This window comes from Arachis ipaensis, chromosome B06 (assembly GCF_000816755.2).
Source record: "Arachis ipaensis cultivar K30076 chromosome B06, Araip1.1, whole genome shotgun sequence".
NCBI lineage: Eukaryota > Viridiplantae > Streptophyta > Magnoliopsida > Fabales > Fabaceae > Arachis > Arachis ipaensis.
Window position 1 is genome coordinate 132,276,250 of NC_029790.2, and position 17,421 is coordinate 132,293,670.

General features: G+C 36.6%; 1 protein-coding gene and 2 long non-coding RNA genes across 3 annotated transcripts in view; 2 read left to right on the forward strand and 1 right to left on the reverse strand.

Moving 5' to 3' along the window:
* Nucleotides 1–570, forward strand: part of LOC110263618 — a 3,647-nt gene extending 3,077 nt beyond the window's left edge. Inside the window, exon 2 of the long non-coding RNA XR_002349478.1 lies at nucleotides 292–570. This is a non-coding gene — a long non-coding RNA (uncharacterized LOC110263618). The remainder of the gene's footprint in view (nucleotides 1–291) is intronic.
* The window catches only part of LOC107605458 (histidine kinase 5), a 6,603-nt gene continuing 1,102 nt past the window's right edge, over nucleotides 11,921–17,421 (reverse strand). Inside the window, exons 2-13 of the mRNA XM_016307345.2 lie at nucleotides 16,464–17,332; nucleotides 15,838–15,894; nucleotides 15,439–15,666; nucleotides 15,252–15,345; nucleotides 14,951–15,157; nucleotides 14,625–14,755; nucleotides 14,475–14,524; nucleotides 13,987–14,330; nucleotides 13,808–13,911; nucleotides 12,982–13,734; nucleotides 12,572–12,739; nucleotides 11,921–12,144 (exon numbers count right to left, since the gene is read on the reverse strand). Of these exons, the coding sequence (XP_016162831.1) occupies nucleotides 12,022–12,144; nucleotides 12,572–12,739; nucleotides 12,982–13,734; nucleotides 13,808–13,911; nucleotides 13,987–14,330; nucleotides 14,475–14,524; nucleotides 14,625–14,755; nucleotides 14,951–15,157; nucleotides 15,252–15,345; nucleotides 15,439–15,666; nucleotides 15,838–15,894; nucleotides 16,464–17,186 (2,982 nt within the window). The 5' untranslated portion in view covers nucleotides 17,187–17,332 and the 3' untranslated portion in view covers nucleotides 11,921–12,021. The remainder of the gene's footprint in view (nucleotides 12,145–12,571; nucleotides 12,740–12,981; nucleotides 13,735–13,807; nucleotides 13,912–13,986; nucleotides 14,331–14,474; nucleotides 14,525–14,624; nucleotides 14,756–14,950; nucleotides 15,158–15,251; nucleotides 15,346–15,438; nucleotides 15,667–15,837; nucleotides 15,895–16,463; nucleotides 17,333–17,421) is intronic.
* Nucleotides 13,540–15,006, forward strand: LOC110263617. The gene is made up of 3 exons (XR_002349477.1): nucleotides 13,540–13,678; nucleotides 13,811–13,899; nucleotides 14,687–15,006. It is a non-coding gene; the product is annotated as an uncharacterized LOC110263617 (long non-coding RNA).

Consider the following 17,421-nt stretch of genomic DNA (forward strand, 5'->3'; position numbering starts at 1 on the left):
TTGTTTTTTTTTTTGGTAATTATAATGTTAATCACCGCTTAAATACTTTAGATTCCATCAATAGTGGATTGGATAACTCCTGATTCTAGGTACATAATATACTCCTACACTCCTCATATATTTATCACATTTTTTTTCCTCAAATACATCCTCTAGAGTTTGAACTCTAGACCTTAGCGGTGGGGAGGGGATGAAACGCCACCTGATGTTTGATGTTTGAAGTGATAATTTGTGGCGCTATGTATGAAGACAATTCCATTGTTATTGAAGGGCCTTTCAAAACGTTGGCAGATTGTCGGAAACAATGTCGTAGAAAATATAGACGAAGTCGTGAGAAGTTCAAAGAATGCTATAAGAAATGTTGCATCATGGACTGCCAAAAAGCTTATGTTATGCATTTTGGGCCTAGTATTAATGGTAACGATTTAAGTTACTGTAAAGTGGCTAAGGCTTGTCCCAATGGCAAATATATTTGCCTCCTAAGAGTGCCATATAGGTTCGAATTTCTTTTGATGAAAAAGAGAGTATTAAACTATGAATGGGTGTGTATTTAAGTTATTGTGAATTTTTGTTTTTTTTTTAGTTCAATTATTTTTTATAACTAGTCCACTCTTTTATGAATATTCAGAAATCACAGATTAGCAAGTATTCACCTATATGACATAAAGTACAATTGTCTTTGAGAAACTTAAAATAATTCTCTTTTTTAATTGGTTTAATTACTCTATTGGTCCCTATAATTTGGTCGAATTTTTAATTAGGTCTCTATAGTTTTTTTCCTTTTAATTGAGTCCCTATACCAATTTTTTTGTTTTAATTGGGTCCCTATTGGCAGTCAACGTTAAATAAAACGTTGACCTATGTTAAATTTACCAAAATACCCATGTGTATAACACTACATAATCCTTGCCCTCATCCTAAAACTCCAGAACCCTATTATGTTCGTCGTTCTCCTCTTCTCCCTTTCTTCTTATTTGTTGCTGAAAATTTTTGACCTTGCATGGATTCCACCCAACATTCTTCGAGAATTTCGAGTTCAAGAAGTCTCAACAAGAGAAGACATTTGTGTTATTGTGGGGAGGCAGTTGTTGTTCTGTCTTCTTCTGAAGTGGCCAGCCATGGAAGGAGGTATGTAGCTTGTGGACGAGTGCCAATGTGCAGTTTTTTTGAGTGGATTGATAATGAAGATGATATGAAAGGTGAGTGGTTGAAGCAGAAGGAGAGGAGGAGTCGTTGCTTCTATAGAGACTCTCTGATTCTGAAAAGTTCTAATACACCAAGAATCCAAATAGAAGGTTTATGTCTTGCCCAAGTAGAAGATGCAAATTTTTTGAATGGGTTGATGAAGAAAAGAAGGCTGGCAGTGTTTGCTTATTGTCTTCACAATATCACTCTGGTCGGGTAGAAGGTGAAATTAGGGGTGAAAATGCACAAGAAAGGAGAGTTGATAGACTTAGTGTTGACACGGAGAGGTTAAAGGTGGAGATCGGAGAAGTTGATGACTATATTCGAAGAATCTGTGTAGAGTTGAATTCGGTCCAGGAGGAACTTCGAAAGTTGGAAGAAAACATGAAAAAGCAGAGCAAGATGCAGATGATGTTTTTTTTTTGTTTTGTAATCTTAATAGTTACAGTGCTGTGTGGTAAAGTTTATTGATAAAGTTGTCATTGTTGGCTTTAAACAGAGGAGTTATAAAAAGTGTATGTTATGTTATTTAGATTGAATGGATGAAAGTTTTTTTGTTTGCTGCTATAAATATAATGTTGTGATATTGAATAAAAATGCACACAACTAAAAACAACTGCTATCAGAAACTATCACAGATGCATCATTAGAATAATGTAATTCACAAAAGTGGTCCTTAACATGTTCCACACATTAGATAAGTTCAGTGGATCCAACTTGCACTAGTCACAAAATAAATGCTCCACCTAAAATGTACTACCAAAAGTGGTCCACCACAAAGCAAAATAAACTAAAAAAGTGATGTTCTCAATACCAAAATTAGGGGTGTCCACGGATCGGATCGGATCGGATATGGCCAAAAATTCGATCCGATCCGCACAATTCTCATCGGATCGGATCGGATACAATATCCGCATTTTTTAGTGTCGGATCCGATCCGATCCGATCCGCACATTTGCGGATCGGATCGGATCGGATTGCGGATATATCCGCAAGATTAAGCTCATTTTTAAATTATCTTTTTAGGTAAAAAATTCAATAAAAAATGTTTCTTTCACACTTTTAAACCTACTTGTTCCTAAAATAATTTTAATCAAATTTTTTCTAAATAACAAAAATAAAATAATTCAATATATAAATAACATGTTTAACAACTAATAACTAAATTACTAAAACATACAAACTAACAGATAAGTAAATATAAATATATAATAACAAAGATTCCAACAAACACTTCCAATAAGTGAAAACAAGCACTAAAATACTAAAAAGCCTCATTTAAAATAAAACAGCAACATAGTACCCCACTAAAATCTAAACATGAATCTGCAAATGCTTTTCAACTATCAGCAGAAACAAAACAACTTGATCCAAGATTATTTAAAATAAAACAGCAACATAGTACCCCACTAAAATCTAAACAATCTGAATCTGCAAATGCTTATCAAGTTATCAACTATCAGCAGAAACAAAACAACTTGATCCAAGATTATTTAAAGTAAAACAGCAACATAGTACCCCACTAAAATCTAAACAATCTGAATCTACAAATACTTATCAAGTTATCAACTATCAGCAGAAACAAAACAACTTGATCCAAGATTATTTAAAGTAAAACAGCAACATAGTACCCCACTAAAATCTAAACAATCTGAATCTGCAAATGCTTATCAAGTTATCAACTATCAGCAGAAACAAAACAACTTGATCCAAGATTATTTAAAGTAAAACAGCAACATAGTACCCCACTAAAATCTAAACAATCTGAATCTGCAAATGCTTATCAAGTTATCAACTATCAGCAGAAACAAAACAACTTGATCCAAGATTATAACACACTAAAATCTAAGATTGTTGAAAGAACATTGAGAATGAAGTTTCTTGGTACTTTAAAATTAAACTTGAGCCATCCCTTCTTAAATCAGCAAGCAGCAGCCATCAGCAGCAAACATGAATAGTGTATTCCTATTAAAATAATACATATTGAAAAATTAGTAAAGCATGTTAGAATAAATTGAACAAAAAAAATCTAAGTTATTATACACTAATACAAGTATTTAGTTATAAACTTATAATACCTAAGATGGTTCAAGAGGATGTAATTGACTTTGAACTTCAGGATCTCCAGCACTAGTAACTCCAGAAAATTCTTTTCAATTAAACAACCAAATATGTCAAAGCCAATGGGATAAAATAAAGAATAAAGAAGAGCGAAAAATAAATGAACCAATTTATTATATACCTGAATCAACCGCAGCATCTCCTTCATCAAGCTCAACCAAAATCTTAGCAGGTTTTAACCAATTTTGAGTACAAATTAAAGCCTCTACAGTGGTGGGACTCAAAGCACTACGATAAGGGTCAAGGACACGACCTCCGGTGCTAAAAACTGACTCGGACGCCACAGTAGAAACAGGAATAGCTAATATATCTCTAGCCATGCAAGACAGAACTCGATACCTCAGAGTCTTTCCTCTCCACCACTTCAGTATGTCAAATCCACTAAAATCTTCCGCCACTTCATCTTCCAAATACCTATCCATCTCATTCTTCTTGAGCTCACTTAACTTTATCCTTTGTGTTTGTTTCCACTTGCTCATAGGGTCTTCAATCATAATGCTATCAATGTCACTTGTGTCTAAACTAGGATTTGGTGTAGTATCGGAAGAAAAACTAGTATCTTGAGTATCTTCAGGGGGGCGAGGATTCCATATGGTATATTGCTCAAACAATTTAGCAATAATGTCCTTCAATTTATTGAAGATCCTTGAAGACTTTTCACCTTCACCATACATCTCAGACAAAGTGAACTGAATATATTCCAACTTATAACGGGGATCAAGGAACACAGCAACAAGCACTAGATAATTTAAAGATGGTTTATTGGCTTTGTCACTTGAAGTGAAAGAGGAAGAAGAGTAACGGTGATCAGAATCATCCCAATACTTATCAAACTTAGCTTTCATAGCTGATGCCATCTCACGCAACACCAAATCATCACTTACAATCCATTTATTCAAAGTGCATAATATCTTACACAATACATGAAAAAAAGTATTTGAGGTGACATTCAAAGAACTAGAGAATGAAAGAGTTGCATGATAGAAAATTTGCAAAAACCGCATGAAAATTCGAGCTCTACTCCAATCTTCATCACTAGGAGGCCCCCCCTCATCGTCAACATATCTCTCAAAATGAGCATCTTCTCTCGCAAGCCGAGCAAATGCCCTTTCAAACTTTTCAGCCACTTCCAACATCATATAGGTAGAATTCCACCTAGTTGGCACATCAAGAATAATCATTTGACGACTAGTAATGTTTGCCTCAAGTGCGCACCTCCTAAAGGTTGCTAATCTAGATGGGGAGGACTTTACAAACTTACAAGAAGTTCTTATCCTAGCAATAGAAGAGCTTAAATCTTTTAAACCGTCGCAAACAATTAAGTTCAAAATATGGGCAGCACATCTCAGATGGACAAATTCCCCACCCAGCATAGTACAACCATTCCATTCTCACATAATTCTAACCAAAGTATTCACAGCAACAAAGTTGGCACTAGCATTATCTACAGTTACAGTACAAAGCTTCCGAATACCCCAATCTTTCAGGCACTTCTCTAACGCTTTTCCTATGGTAACACAGTATGATCAGCAATCAAGTTAAAAGACAATATTTTCTTATTCAACGTCCATCCATCATCAATGTAATGAGCAGTTACACACATATAGTTCATGTTTTGAACAGACGTCCAAGTGTCAGTGGTTAGGGAAATCATCTGATGGTTCAACTCTAAGAGGGATTTAAGTTTGGTCTTTTCCTCTACATACAATTGCATACAATCTCTAGCAACTGTCTGACGACTTGGGATTTTAAATTGAGGTTGCATCTCACCACAAAAGTCCCTAAATCCAGTATTTTCTACAAACTTAAATGGGAGTTCATCAATTATTATCATCTTACAAAGTGAAAGCCTACACCGCTCCTGGTTAAAGTCTACTGCCTTTAATGTTGGTGGCTCATCTAAATTAGAATTTGTGAACACAAGGGTTTTTTGTTTTTTATCAACTTGATTATCTGGATTCTTTGCACAAGTTCCAATGTGTTTTTTTAGATTAGAAGTGCCATCCCTACGACTATGACATTGTAACCATTTCAAGCAATGTTTACATTGAGCTTTAGTTTCTTCCGCATTTTTTTTAAAGTGATCCCAAACAATAGAAAGGGGGCCTGCTAGCCTTTCTTTTACCTGGCTGGCCTGTCTGTGTCTCTGTCCCAGCAGTAGGAGCATCACTTGAGGCTGGATTAGTCACTGATTCTCCTCCCCTTGCTGACTCAGAAGGTGTCGATGCAGCAACATTTGGTGGAGTAGGAATGCTCCCTACCTCAGATCCACTTGCATTATTTGTAACTGCTTGCCTATCAGCCATTTCAAGCAACACAATCCTGCAAGAAACATCTCACATAATTACATAAATCATATAAACATAGAATAAAACACCAGCATCTCACATAATTCATATAAACAATAACATGAGCAGAATTCTTTAAAAAATACAATAACAGTAAGGGTAATTACAACAGGTTACTATTATGTATTGAAAATAAGTCAAAAAATCGAGTCCAAACACAGAATAGAGAAATAGAGCATTTCAATTTAGCAGGTTACTCATGAAAATTACCTGAAGACTGAAGTCCTGACTCCTGAACGCGGCGATGAGATTAGGGCCTAGGGGTGAGAGATTGGGGGCTTTCAACCAGAGAGGCAGAGAATCCAAGCAGCTGCTGCTAGTGTTGCTCTGAACAGCCTGCTAGTGTTGCTCCGACCAGCACAGGCAGGAACGGCGGGGGTGAACGGCGACCTGAACGGAAGAATAGGTGAGACCCTCAGTGATTGGGAGTCACGGGGTGAACGGCGGGGTGAACGGCAGACGGGCAGAATGGGTGAGACTCTGAGAGATTGGCGGTCAGGGGGTGAACGGGGTGGTGAACGGCGAGGTCAACGGTTTCAAAAATTTGGGGTGAATGGGTGACAGTGACTGACTGAGATTGGGATCTGGAGATTTGGGTTTCATTTTGTCTCAGGCTTTCAGCACCGTGAAGGAAGGAAGCAAGGAACAAGGAAGGGAAGGGTCCGAAGGGAGTCACTAGTCAGGGACGAAGGGTGAACTGTGGAGTGTGGTCTGTGTCTGAGTGTCTCTGTGAAGAGTGAGGTGCAAAATGAAATTAGGGTTAGGTTAGGTGATGGCTGCAACACAAAGTATCTAACATAGACTATAATACACACAAAAAAACCTACATAAATTCACAGTAGGAGGAGCTACTTAACCCTAAAAGTTTCAATCATCTGTGAGGTCTATGTATTCAGCAGGTTTGGCTGCTCCCTTTCTTATCCCCATCTTCAATCTTTCACTTCTTCTCATCCCAAAAGACTTAGTCTTAGGCAAAGGCTGTGTAACTGGTGCCACTTGTGGAGTCTGCTGAATGAGTGGTTCAATGAAGGGAGTTGGTTGAGTTGCTGGTGTATGAGGAGGATTTGAAGCAGCTCCAGTATCAGGTGAACCAGATCCAGCAAGGGGTGAGTCGTTTGCAGAACATGATCCAGTAAGGGGTGACACAGTTGCAGATCCAAATTCAGCAGCAAGAGTATTTGGTGCAGGGGCTGATGCAACAACAACCAAATTTTTAAATCATTCCATCACTAAACCATTTCAATTATGGAGTATGAAATAGCAAAATATAGTTATACCTGTGATACTAGTTGCTTTTCCTCTACTAAGTCCCACACCCCTCCCTCTGCCTCTCCCCCTTGCAGCAGTCCCATTCGTAGCAGCAGATTCAGCAGCAGCAGTAGTTGGTGCAGAGGCTGATGGAACAAAAGTATAATGGTTAACTCATTTCATACTAACAAAAATATCAACCTTCTAGTATGCAGCAACAAATCCTTGAATTACCTGTGACAACAGTTCCTCTTCCTTTGCCCCTTCCTCTACCCAGTCCCGCACCCCTTCCTTTGCCTCTCCCCCTTGCAGCAGATCCAGCATCATGTGCATTATTTCCAGGTGTAGCTGAGTCAGTTGCAACATCAGATGCAGCAGCAGCAGGTTCAGGAGCTGTTGCAAGTTTAATCGAATCAAGGCAACATTATAGAAAGCTACTGGTGCAATCAACAATTATAAAACAACAACAAATTAAGATGTACCTGAGACAATAGGATTTGGGCAATGCCTCCTGTTGTGTCCATACTGGCCGCAATTGCTGCAAGTCACAGAGGTACCCGTCCTTCTGTACTTCGTTTGAGATCTACTTTCATCCGGTTCTCTAATCCGCACCATTCTTGGCCGACCAAGTTTAACCCTGAAAACTGGGGGTATGATGGTATCACAGTTCACTTTCGGCCACATGTTCTCTCCATTAATTGGAGCAATTGATTTTCCATATGTTGCAAGGTATGCTGCTGGACTATAGTAATTGTTGCAATACTCTTCAGGATTATCACCCTTTTCAAAGATGGCACTGCACGCATGTGGGCATGGCATACCACTCAAACCCCAAAATCGACAGCTGCAAGTACCAGCTAACAGATCCACCACAAAACTTTCCATGATCATCCTATTTTTGTGATGTACCTCAAACTTCAGCTGACCTGCCCATCTAGCTTGCCATTCCATACTTCTTGTTGCAATGAGATCCAACCTCTTTTTTGGTTTAGGCAGAATGGATCCTTCATACTTCTCAGCCTTCTTCTTCTTTTCTGCAAATCTTGACATCCAGTAGCATCTGATCCACTCAAACATCGTCAGAATGGGCTTGTCTCTAGCCTCAAGAATCCTGCCATTGAAAGCCTCTGATATATTATTCATTAGCATATCACTCTTTGCCATAAACGTGAAATGGCTCTTTGTCCACAACTTTGGGTCCACTCCCATCAGTTTATCATAACAGTCCCTATTTTTCTCCTTCAGCAGATTCATTCTTCGCTCCCACTCTTCCACATATGTAGCTTTAGCAATGGATAGGATTAGATCCCTCAAAACTGTCCCTCCACCATATGCCTTCTTACAGTTCGCATAGAGATGCCTTAAACATAATCTATGCTCAATAGAAGGTTCCATCTCAGCAAAAACTTGCATCAAACCCTAAAACAACAAAAACAACAGAGTACAGTATCCTATTTTCAATTAACAAAAACAATGCAAGTAGAATGAAATAGTTACAATCATAAGTCATATTATTCAATGAAATAGTTAGAATCATAAGTCAGTTTATCCTTACTTTTTGTTGATCCGACATGAATACCCATCTTCTTGATTCACCAATATCATCCAGCAACAGATCAAGGAACCATCCCCAGCTGTCCTTTGTTTTCGCCTCCACTGCTGCAACCGCAATTAGAAAATAATTGTCATTAGGATCCCTCCTTACTGCAACTAGTAGCTGCTGACTGTGGTCCCCTTTCAAGTGACACCCATCCACTCCTATGATCGGCCTACAACCAGCCAAGAAGCCCTGCTTCACTGAATCAAGGCACATGTACATCCTCATGAATCGCGGTTGGTGTGTTAAAGATGGCCTATTTACAACAATACTAAGCTTGGACCCCGGATTTGCCCTTAAAATCTCAGCACAATAATCCCTCAATTTGGCATATTGTAGTATGGCCCTTCCGTGTACTTCTTCCCTTGCTTTTCTTCTTGCCCAGTAAGCCTTTCCAACACTAACATTTGCTATATACTTGTCCTAAATTGTTTGAATAATAGTGGCCAGCCGCATATCTTCTCCACGACTAATGTTGTTGACAATCTTTTTTGATATCTACTCACTAGAAGCAAGCCTACCACTATAACTTCTCCCACAGGTATGCTTGCCCTTCAAGGTTTTTATCCTAAAACAATCAGATCCTCCTACCTTACTTGCAAAGCAAATCCACTTGCACTTTTCTTTTTGTCCCTTACACACTACCCTGCACCTCAACTTGTCGTTCTTCTTATACCTAACGTCTCTCCCATTCAATAAGGCATGCTCCTTAATTGCATCTTTAAACTGAGACAGTGTTTTGAACTCCAACCCAACCTTAAACTCATACTCTCTATACATTTCTGCCTCATCATACTTAGGAAACCTTTTTTTCTTAATCATATCATCAGAATCTCCCTCGTAACTATCTATGTCTTCAGTTTCATAACCATCCGAAATGTCTCCAATTTCTTCATCCATCTCTCCAGGAGCTTCATTATCCTCAGCACCCTTATCTGTTGTGGCTTCTTGATTTAGCGGGCCATTGAACCCACCAAACGCATTTGATTGTCCACCATCAACACCATTCTCTACATCGAACCCAAAGTAATCCTCATGTTCACCATCATCAGTACTGTCATCAAACCTATCCTCCTCAGTAGAGGGTTCTGACTCAGCATCGACTTCTACTTCTATCAGTCCACTATCTTCGCCTTCATCTGGGACATAATCTGGATCCATTGATGTGATTTCAACCCCATTACCTTCTCTGTAACCATCAACAGCATACACTATACCATGCTTCACAGAATCAGTAACTAAAGCACTAGCCATTCTAACAGCATCCCCATCTGACTTCAACTCTTTCAGACCTAACTTCAACTCCATTCCAGGTTCGTTCCACCATATCTTCGCATAACCCTTGTAGCCTAGACCCTTCAGTAAACTCACTATCTCTTGCAAAGACCATTCATCTAGTTCAAAATGCAAGTCTTCCACAACCAACCCACCTAAATATTCTAGTCCATGTCCCGTGTCAATAAATTTTCCTCCGTGATGGAGCTCTATTGTGAACTCTGATTCTCCCATTGCTACACAACAAAAAACGAAAAATGCTGGTTAGTCATCCCCTAATCAAACATCACCAACAATGCTAATGACTTTAACGCCATAACGTTCGGTAACTTCTGGAAGAATGAAGAATGAAAAAAAGTGTAAAAAAGTGTAACTCGTACCTTTGCAACAACGATGACAACAGCTCCTTCGACAAAGGAGGCCATGAAAGACAATAACAAACCTCGATCACACAGTGGTGGAATGCAAATGCGTTATCCAACAATCAGAAACTGAGATGGGGGTGAAGAGGAAGGGTTTCTTTTGCCTCAGTGAAAAGGGAGGAAGAGCAAGGGTTAATCCTTTATTAAGGTAGGGGCATTTTTGTCAACATAAAATAGGTAAATACATTGAGGATTACAAAAAACGTTTGTAATTGGGTATATCCAATTTTGGAACGGAATATTCTGTTAACCCAAACGTTTTTTGTCACTGTAAGGACCCAATTAAAACAAAAAAATTGGTATAAGGACTCAATTAAAAGGAAAAAAACTATAGGGACCTAATTAAAAATTCGGCCAAACTATAAGGACCAACAGAGTAATTAAACCTTTTTAATTTGTACGTTTCATAATGAATTGCACGGTGTCACCTTGTTTCATTTCTTACATCTGGTTCTCCATCATAGTTCAAGTTGTAAATTCAAGCCACAAAAATATTTACACCAATGTAAATAATGGATGTTCAAAACACATGTACTTTGTTCAGATTTTAAACCCAAACTAAATTGACTTGTGAGATTAGGTGATATTTCATTTCATCTCTCTCTAATGGACTCATGTTTTATAAAATATAATATTAATTTTGCAGTTATCTCTAAAAAAATATTCATTTTTTAAATTAGTTTCTAAGAGATTAAATTAGTCATATTAATTTTCGGAAGATAAAGCATAAGTTAAATTAGTCATTTTATCAGTTAATAACGTATCACATTAAATGTCACATGACATGATGTCATGATGACATGGCAGTTAATGTCACCTATTATAAGATGATTGATTGATATGTCATATCAATAACACGTGTTATACCACATGTCATCTTACATGTCATGAATTTATTTAGAGTCAAATTAGTTCTAAAAGTATACACATAAATTATTCTCATCTCTAAAATTTTAAAAATTGATCAAATTAGTCCTTATATTATATAAATCTCTCTTGTTTTTTCTTCATAATATTAAATCATTAATATTTTTAATACTAATTATTTTATGTAAAGAGAATTTTGTTTATTAAGATTTAAAAAATAATATTAAAATTAGTAGTATTAAAAAATATTAAAACTTTATATTAAAAATAAGAAAGATTTATATAAAGACTAATTTGATTAATTTTTAAAATTTTAGAGATGAAAATGATTTATGTGTATACTTTTAAAGACTATTTTGACTTTAAATAAATTTATGACATGTCAGATGATATGTGACATGACATATGTTACTGACCTGATACATAACTAATCATCTTGTGATATGTGGCATTAACCTACCACGTTATCGTGTCACATAGTACTTAATATGACATTGACTTATGTGTTATTTTTCGGAGACTAAAATAACTAATTTATTCTTTTAAAAATCAATTTGAATAATAAATAATCTTTTTATGGACGAATTTAACTATATAAACCTTAACTTCCCAATTTCCATGTAAATGTAGCACTTACCTTTTGAAGAGATCACTGGTGACTAGTATAATTTCCATTTTTAAATGTTCCTTTTGTAGTACTAGAGTTGCATGCACATAATCTACTTCCAAATGGTTCTGTACCTTTTACATCAAGTATCCAATTACTCCTAATCCTATAGCTAAGAGCTATTTTGCATAGTTAATTTCCTGCACACTTTTCAGAATTACATTTTTTTTGTGGTTTGTTAAACTAGGTGGAGAGGAGAAGAACATGATGCATTACCTTACAAAACTTTCCTAGGCTTATTCTTTTATCTTTTCTTTTTTATACACAAGTAGAAAATTTACATGGATTTCATCACCTTAGGTACTGTTCAAGACATTCTTTCAATTTTTGGAAAGTCACAGGTTTTGACACAAATGAGTCCATACCATTTGCATAACATTCCTCTGCACTCTCTGTTACTGTGTTTGCTGTCATCTGCATCAATAATAAGATAAATTAATAAAGGCTCATTTAGTCATTTATAACAAATAAGATTTTGCTCATGGAAGATGCAAGTCATTTCAATACTAAAATCACTTCTGAAACTTTTTGACCTTGCAAATTTATATCAACCAATTAACATGAGTTTGAAAGTTCAGTTAATCTGCTGTCCCTGTAGTTCAATTCAGTATGTTTTTCACTTAAGTTCTTATATTCCTTAGAAGTTCTTAATTGGTAAGTTAGTCTATAGTGCTAGTTAATCACCTTTTCCTTTTAATCCAGTCTAATATTTTAGATTACTCCTTTCACTCCATAATATTTATCAATTTCGAAATTCAATATGTTCATAACTCATTATATCTGCTACAAATTTGTCTAAATAGATTGAGTACAAATATATCAAATTTGTCTAATTACTCACCGCAATAATGTGGATCCGCTTTCTAGGTGGTACACAACATTCATAATCTGAAATTTGTTGTATTTGTTCAATTCCAGAATTTTTTGCAGCATCCCAGTTTCCAGTTTCCTCATAAGATCGAATCAGTTTCGTCGTCTGAAGACCGTTCATAACTGGCATGAAAACGTCCTGTGAAAGTGCAAAGTTCCAAACTATTAGCAGAAGCTAAAAATTTCTAAGCAGAAATTGACCTAAAATTATGAACATACAAATTAATAAGCAGCATTATTTCCAGCAATCATACTTGTCAGATAAACCATAAGCAAAGTATGAACTCCAACCATAACACTTAGTCACCATAAAACTGCTTTATACTTACTATGCATCAAAATTAAATTCAAACTGTTATCTATCAACATCAAGAAAATTACCATGAGAATGATGTCATAAGTGTGACGCTGAACGGCACGAACGGCTTCCACTCCATTGTTAACAACATCCATGCTATACCCTAACCTCTTCATCATTGACTGTGTCACCATCACATTGATCTTGTTATCTTCAACAAGAAGAATCTTAGGCTTCAATTTAGAAGAATCTTTAGTCTCTTCCGTCGGCGATGCACTGCTGCTAGTAACACATTGCGAATTCGCATCTTCCTTCTTCATCAAACCCTCACACGATGACTTTCTTGATTCATTCATTTGTTTCGAAGAATCATCACAACCGTTACTATGTGACGAAGGCTCGTGCCGCGATTTGGCTGAATGTTCACGACGATCTTTTTCTTCGGTCGTCGATGAACTCGTTGATTCTGTCAGATCCGAAGCATCAACAACAACGGAAGATGAATCTTCAACGGAATTCGTTATCGCTTTGGAAGCGATGGCGTTTGGAGATGGCAATGAGAAAGGATTGGGCGGAAATCCGTTGAACTTGTGCGAGGTTCGCCTTGTGGATCCATTGGAAGAGAAGAGAGATCCTAAAGTGCGGGGTTGGAATTGGAAGAAGCCTTCTGTTAAATCGTCGGAAACGGCTTCATTGTTGTCCACATCGGAGAGTTCGTCGGTGTCGTCGGAGTTTTCATCAGAAGCAATTGAAACTTTGTACGGAAGTATGAATGTGAAGGTAGATCCAACGTGTTCTTTGCTTGATACTGTTAGACGACCTCCCATTAACTCAACCTGAAACATTTCATTTTAGCCATTCAAATTTGCTTCTTGAATTCTAAACCCTAATTCTTATAAATTTGTATACCAGTTGTTTGCATATTGCTAATCCGAGTCCTGTGCCTCCATACTTTCGAGCGTGATCTGCACTGACTTGCATGTATCTTTTGAATAAAGTAGGTATGGCCTTTTCTGTCACATTATGACATTCAAGATATTAAATACTTGTCTGTAAAAATAAGTCAATCTTATTTGAATCATAGCTACCTGGTATTCCAATTCCAGTGTCATACACATCGCAACGAATCCACACTGTTGTTTCAGTTGAGTGATTTTCCTCCTTAGTGTCACCACCATTCATTGAGTAATCACTCTTAACTGAAGATCGAAATTCGTTGTTAAACGCGTGATCACTGCCATGATGATTTTGATCACTGCCACTCTTAGCTAGTGTTGATGGATATCTATGATCCTTCACTCCATTTGAACAAGTTGTTGATTGTTCTGAGTTCATCTTTTGATTGCATTCCTCTGTTTTGGCAAATGGTGGCTCTGTCACAACATAAAGGTTTATTCCAACTTTGCCTTCATGTGTAAACTTCACAGCATTGCTGCAATCATATAATATAAAGCATCAAAATGTAAACTAAAAGAAATACATTTGTTATTGAATTTATAACTTCAATCATACTCGTAAATTATTTTATATATGGAGCAAGTTGCAACATTAGCATATTTTTTAGGGTTTATTATACCTGACTAAATTTGTGAGAATCTGACGAATTCTTAACACATCTCCAATGACCTGAAATTATGCATGAACCATTCTGTGAATCTTTTTAGTTAATCACTTCAATATCAAACAATGCAAAAGATTGGCTGAAAATGTTGCATAATGTTCTTACCTCAATAGGTATGTCATCTGCCACGTTCCCTTCTAAGGTTAGCATTTTCTGCAATGATGCAGCTGCTGTTTGAAGTACATGCTTTACTACCTCTCTCGGCCGGAATTTCGTGGCTTCCAATTTCATAGCTCCTGCGCAGAGAACAAGCGACTTTATGCACACGAAACGGATTCAAATGATCCGCTCCATATACAATTAATATTCTGATTATTTTATGAATTCAGTACAAATATTTGAATAATCTAAATTAGTCTTTATACAACTTTCATGTGCAGATAGATACCTTTGATGACAAGGAAAGGCGCGAAAAGATTAAGATTTCTAACCTGACTCAACCTTGGAAAGATCAAGAATGTCATTTATGAGTTGAAGAACCAAATCTCCTGAAGATATCATGACATCCAAGAGTTGTCTCTGCTCGCGATCAAGTTTTGTCGTAGAAAGAATCTCAGCCATGCTCACAACCCCGGACAACGGTGATCTTATCTCATGAGACATTGTTGCCAGCATTTGTTTTGCTCTCATAGTCTCCTCTGTTAAAAGGGAAGGAATAAAATTAACCTTTCTTGCATCCGAAGCAAATTAAAACAAAGAAAAATCCACAAACAAGTTTATCAAAACTCAAACCTGTAATATGAATGGTTTTATTCAGTTCAGTCTCCTTTGCTTTCTGAACAGCAATCTCTTCCCGAAGCTTCGCCATCCTTTCTCTTTTTCTCACCTAAACAGTTTTGTGAAGAATCCAATGTAAATAACATATCCAAAATACAAGAATTGAAGTAACAATTTAAAACCAAAATTTTTAACAATTTACCTGATCTGTTATTTCCATTCCCATGTAATTTATTCCTATTGTTTCACCTGCCTTGCTAAACACAGGTTCTACATATATCAAGAATGTTTTCGACCCGAATAGATCTGTCTCGAATGTGATTTCCTTTTTTGCAGGTAATCCTTTCTCCATAACTTCTCTCTTAAAATCTTGAGATTCTTTTACACCGGAACCTGTGAAAATTTCGACATCTGTTTTTCCTATGATGTCCTGATAAAGCAAAACATAATGAGACATTTAAGGCATAGTTAAACTCTGTTAGCAAAAGAAGTAAACTAACTTATGAAGAGTTAAGAGGATTCAACAGATTATGGTAAAAAATATTTAATGCAACTCTAATGATTTGAACAGGCGAAATTCAGCTTCAACAGCAATCTTTACCTCCTCTTGCAATCTTGGATAGTGATTATAGATAAAGCGATAGCGCAACTCTTTGTCCTGCAAGAAAAATACATCAGAGAATCAGAATTTTCCAGATTAAGAGATCACTCATAATTGCAAATAACTATTTAACATTCATAATGAAATTAATGATGCACAAATTGAAACAAGCAAACAAGTAATTTGATACTAATTCTGAATTTTGTAACAAGTTTCTATATTTATTCATGTTTTCTGCACCAATTTGATCGCCCCATCATAATTATTACAAATATAAAAGAAGAATTTGGTTGCACACATCACTTATTCTATGCAGCATAGTATAAGGCGAATTAATATTAGAACTAAGAAGGTTAAAGAACTTCATAAAATATGCATGTGATTTGTGATATAGTTTACTACCACTTCTATGAAGTTTTGCTGAAACATATTGCATTAAAAGAATATTAATACTACTACATAAATGCATAATTTTCTTTCATATTCAAGAAAACAACAACTGTCATATTAACAAAATTGGTATATTAAAATGCTTGCTGGCTCCAACTCTAAGTTTTAGACTAATTTTGATATCAAATTCCAGAATTCTTAAAATATAAGAACCAAAATTACTCACTGAATTGTACCTGGTGACCAATGACAACAGGTGCATTTTGAAGTATAAAATGCAAGAAATTATCAGCTCTCTTCAGAATCTGCGACAACTCTTCAACCGGCGAGGACTGCCTCTCAATAGTCTTAATGCTTTCTTGCAACTTATCCATAAGCGTCTGCTCGCGCTGCATACTCGCCTCCAACTGTTTTTCCAGCTGCAGCGCGCGCTGCTTCCAGTATACAACAGTATCATACTCTGCATCAATCTCAATCCTCTTGTTCTGCACAACAACATCACTTTTCCGGCTTGGCAGATCCTGCCAAGTGTAATAAACTTCATCCAATATAGAAACCGGCCTCTTATCATCTCCATAGTCTTCCTCGAATCGATTCTCTTGCAATATCTCCAGCCTCCTTTGCTCAACTTCCTGCCTTTGCCTGCTCAAGTTGTCGAGTTCTTCTCTAAGAAGGCGAACGGCGTTGGCCTGCTTATACTCCCAATGTTTCATTAAGTAGGCCAATTGTGAAGAACCTCTGTCTGTATAGTTAGTTAGCTCCATTAATCGCTGGAAATCAGCTATGGTTGGTTCCTCCATGATTGTAACTTCTTCCAACATGTCTTGATCCCTGCCAGGCTTCTCTATATTGAACTGCTTTCCGGCGTCTGTTCCGATATCTTCCGGCCACATTGAAGGCAGGACTTCAACTTCCATGTCCTCAATACATTCACTCTCCAATTCCATCTCACAACCCATGATTGCAACCACAATAATTGCATCCAATTTTCTTTCTTTATTTCACCCTACAATTCACAACTTGTGATTTCAGTTTCAACTTCAACCATCAGATTCATAATCAAAGTCCAAATTCCAGAACACTGATTTTTGCTAGCAGCAATAATCTGGTAGTAAAAAATAAATAAATAAATAAGGTTACACATAAGTTTTCAGCATTAAACTTGAAAATTGGAATGCATATATATAATAATAG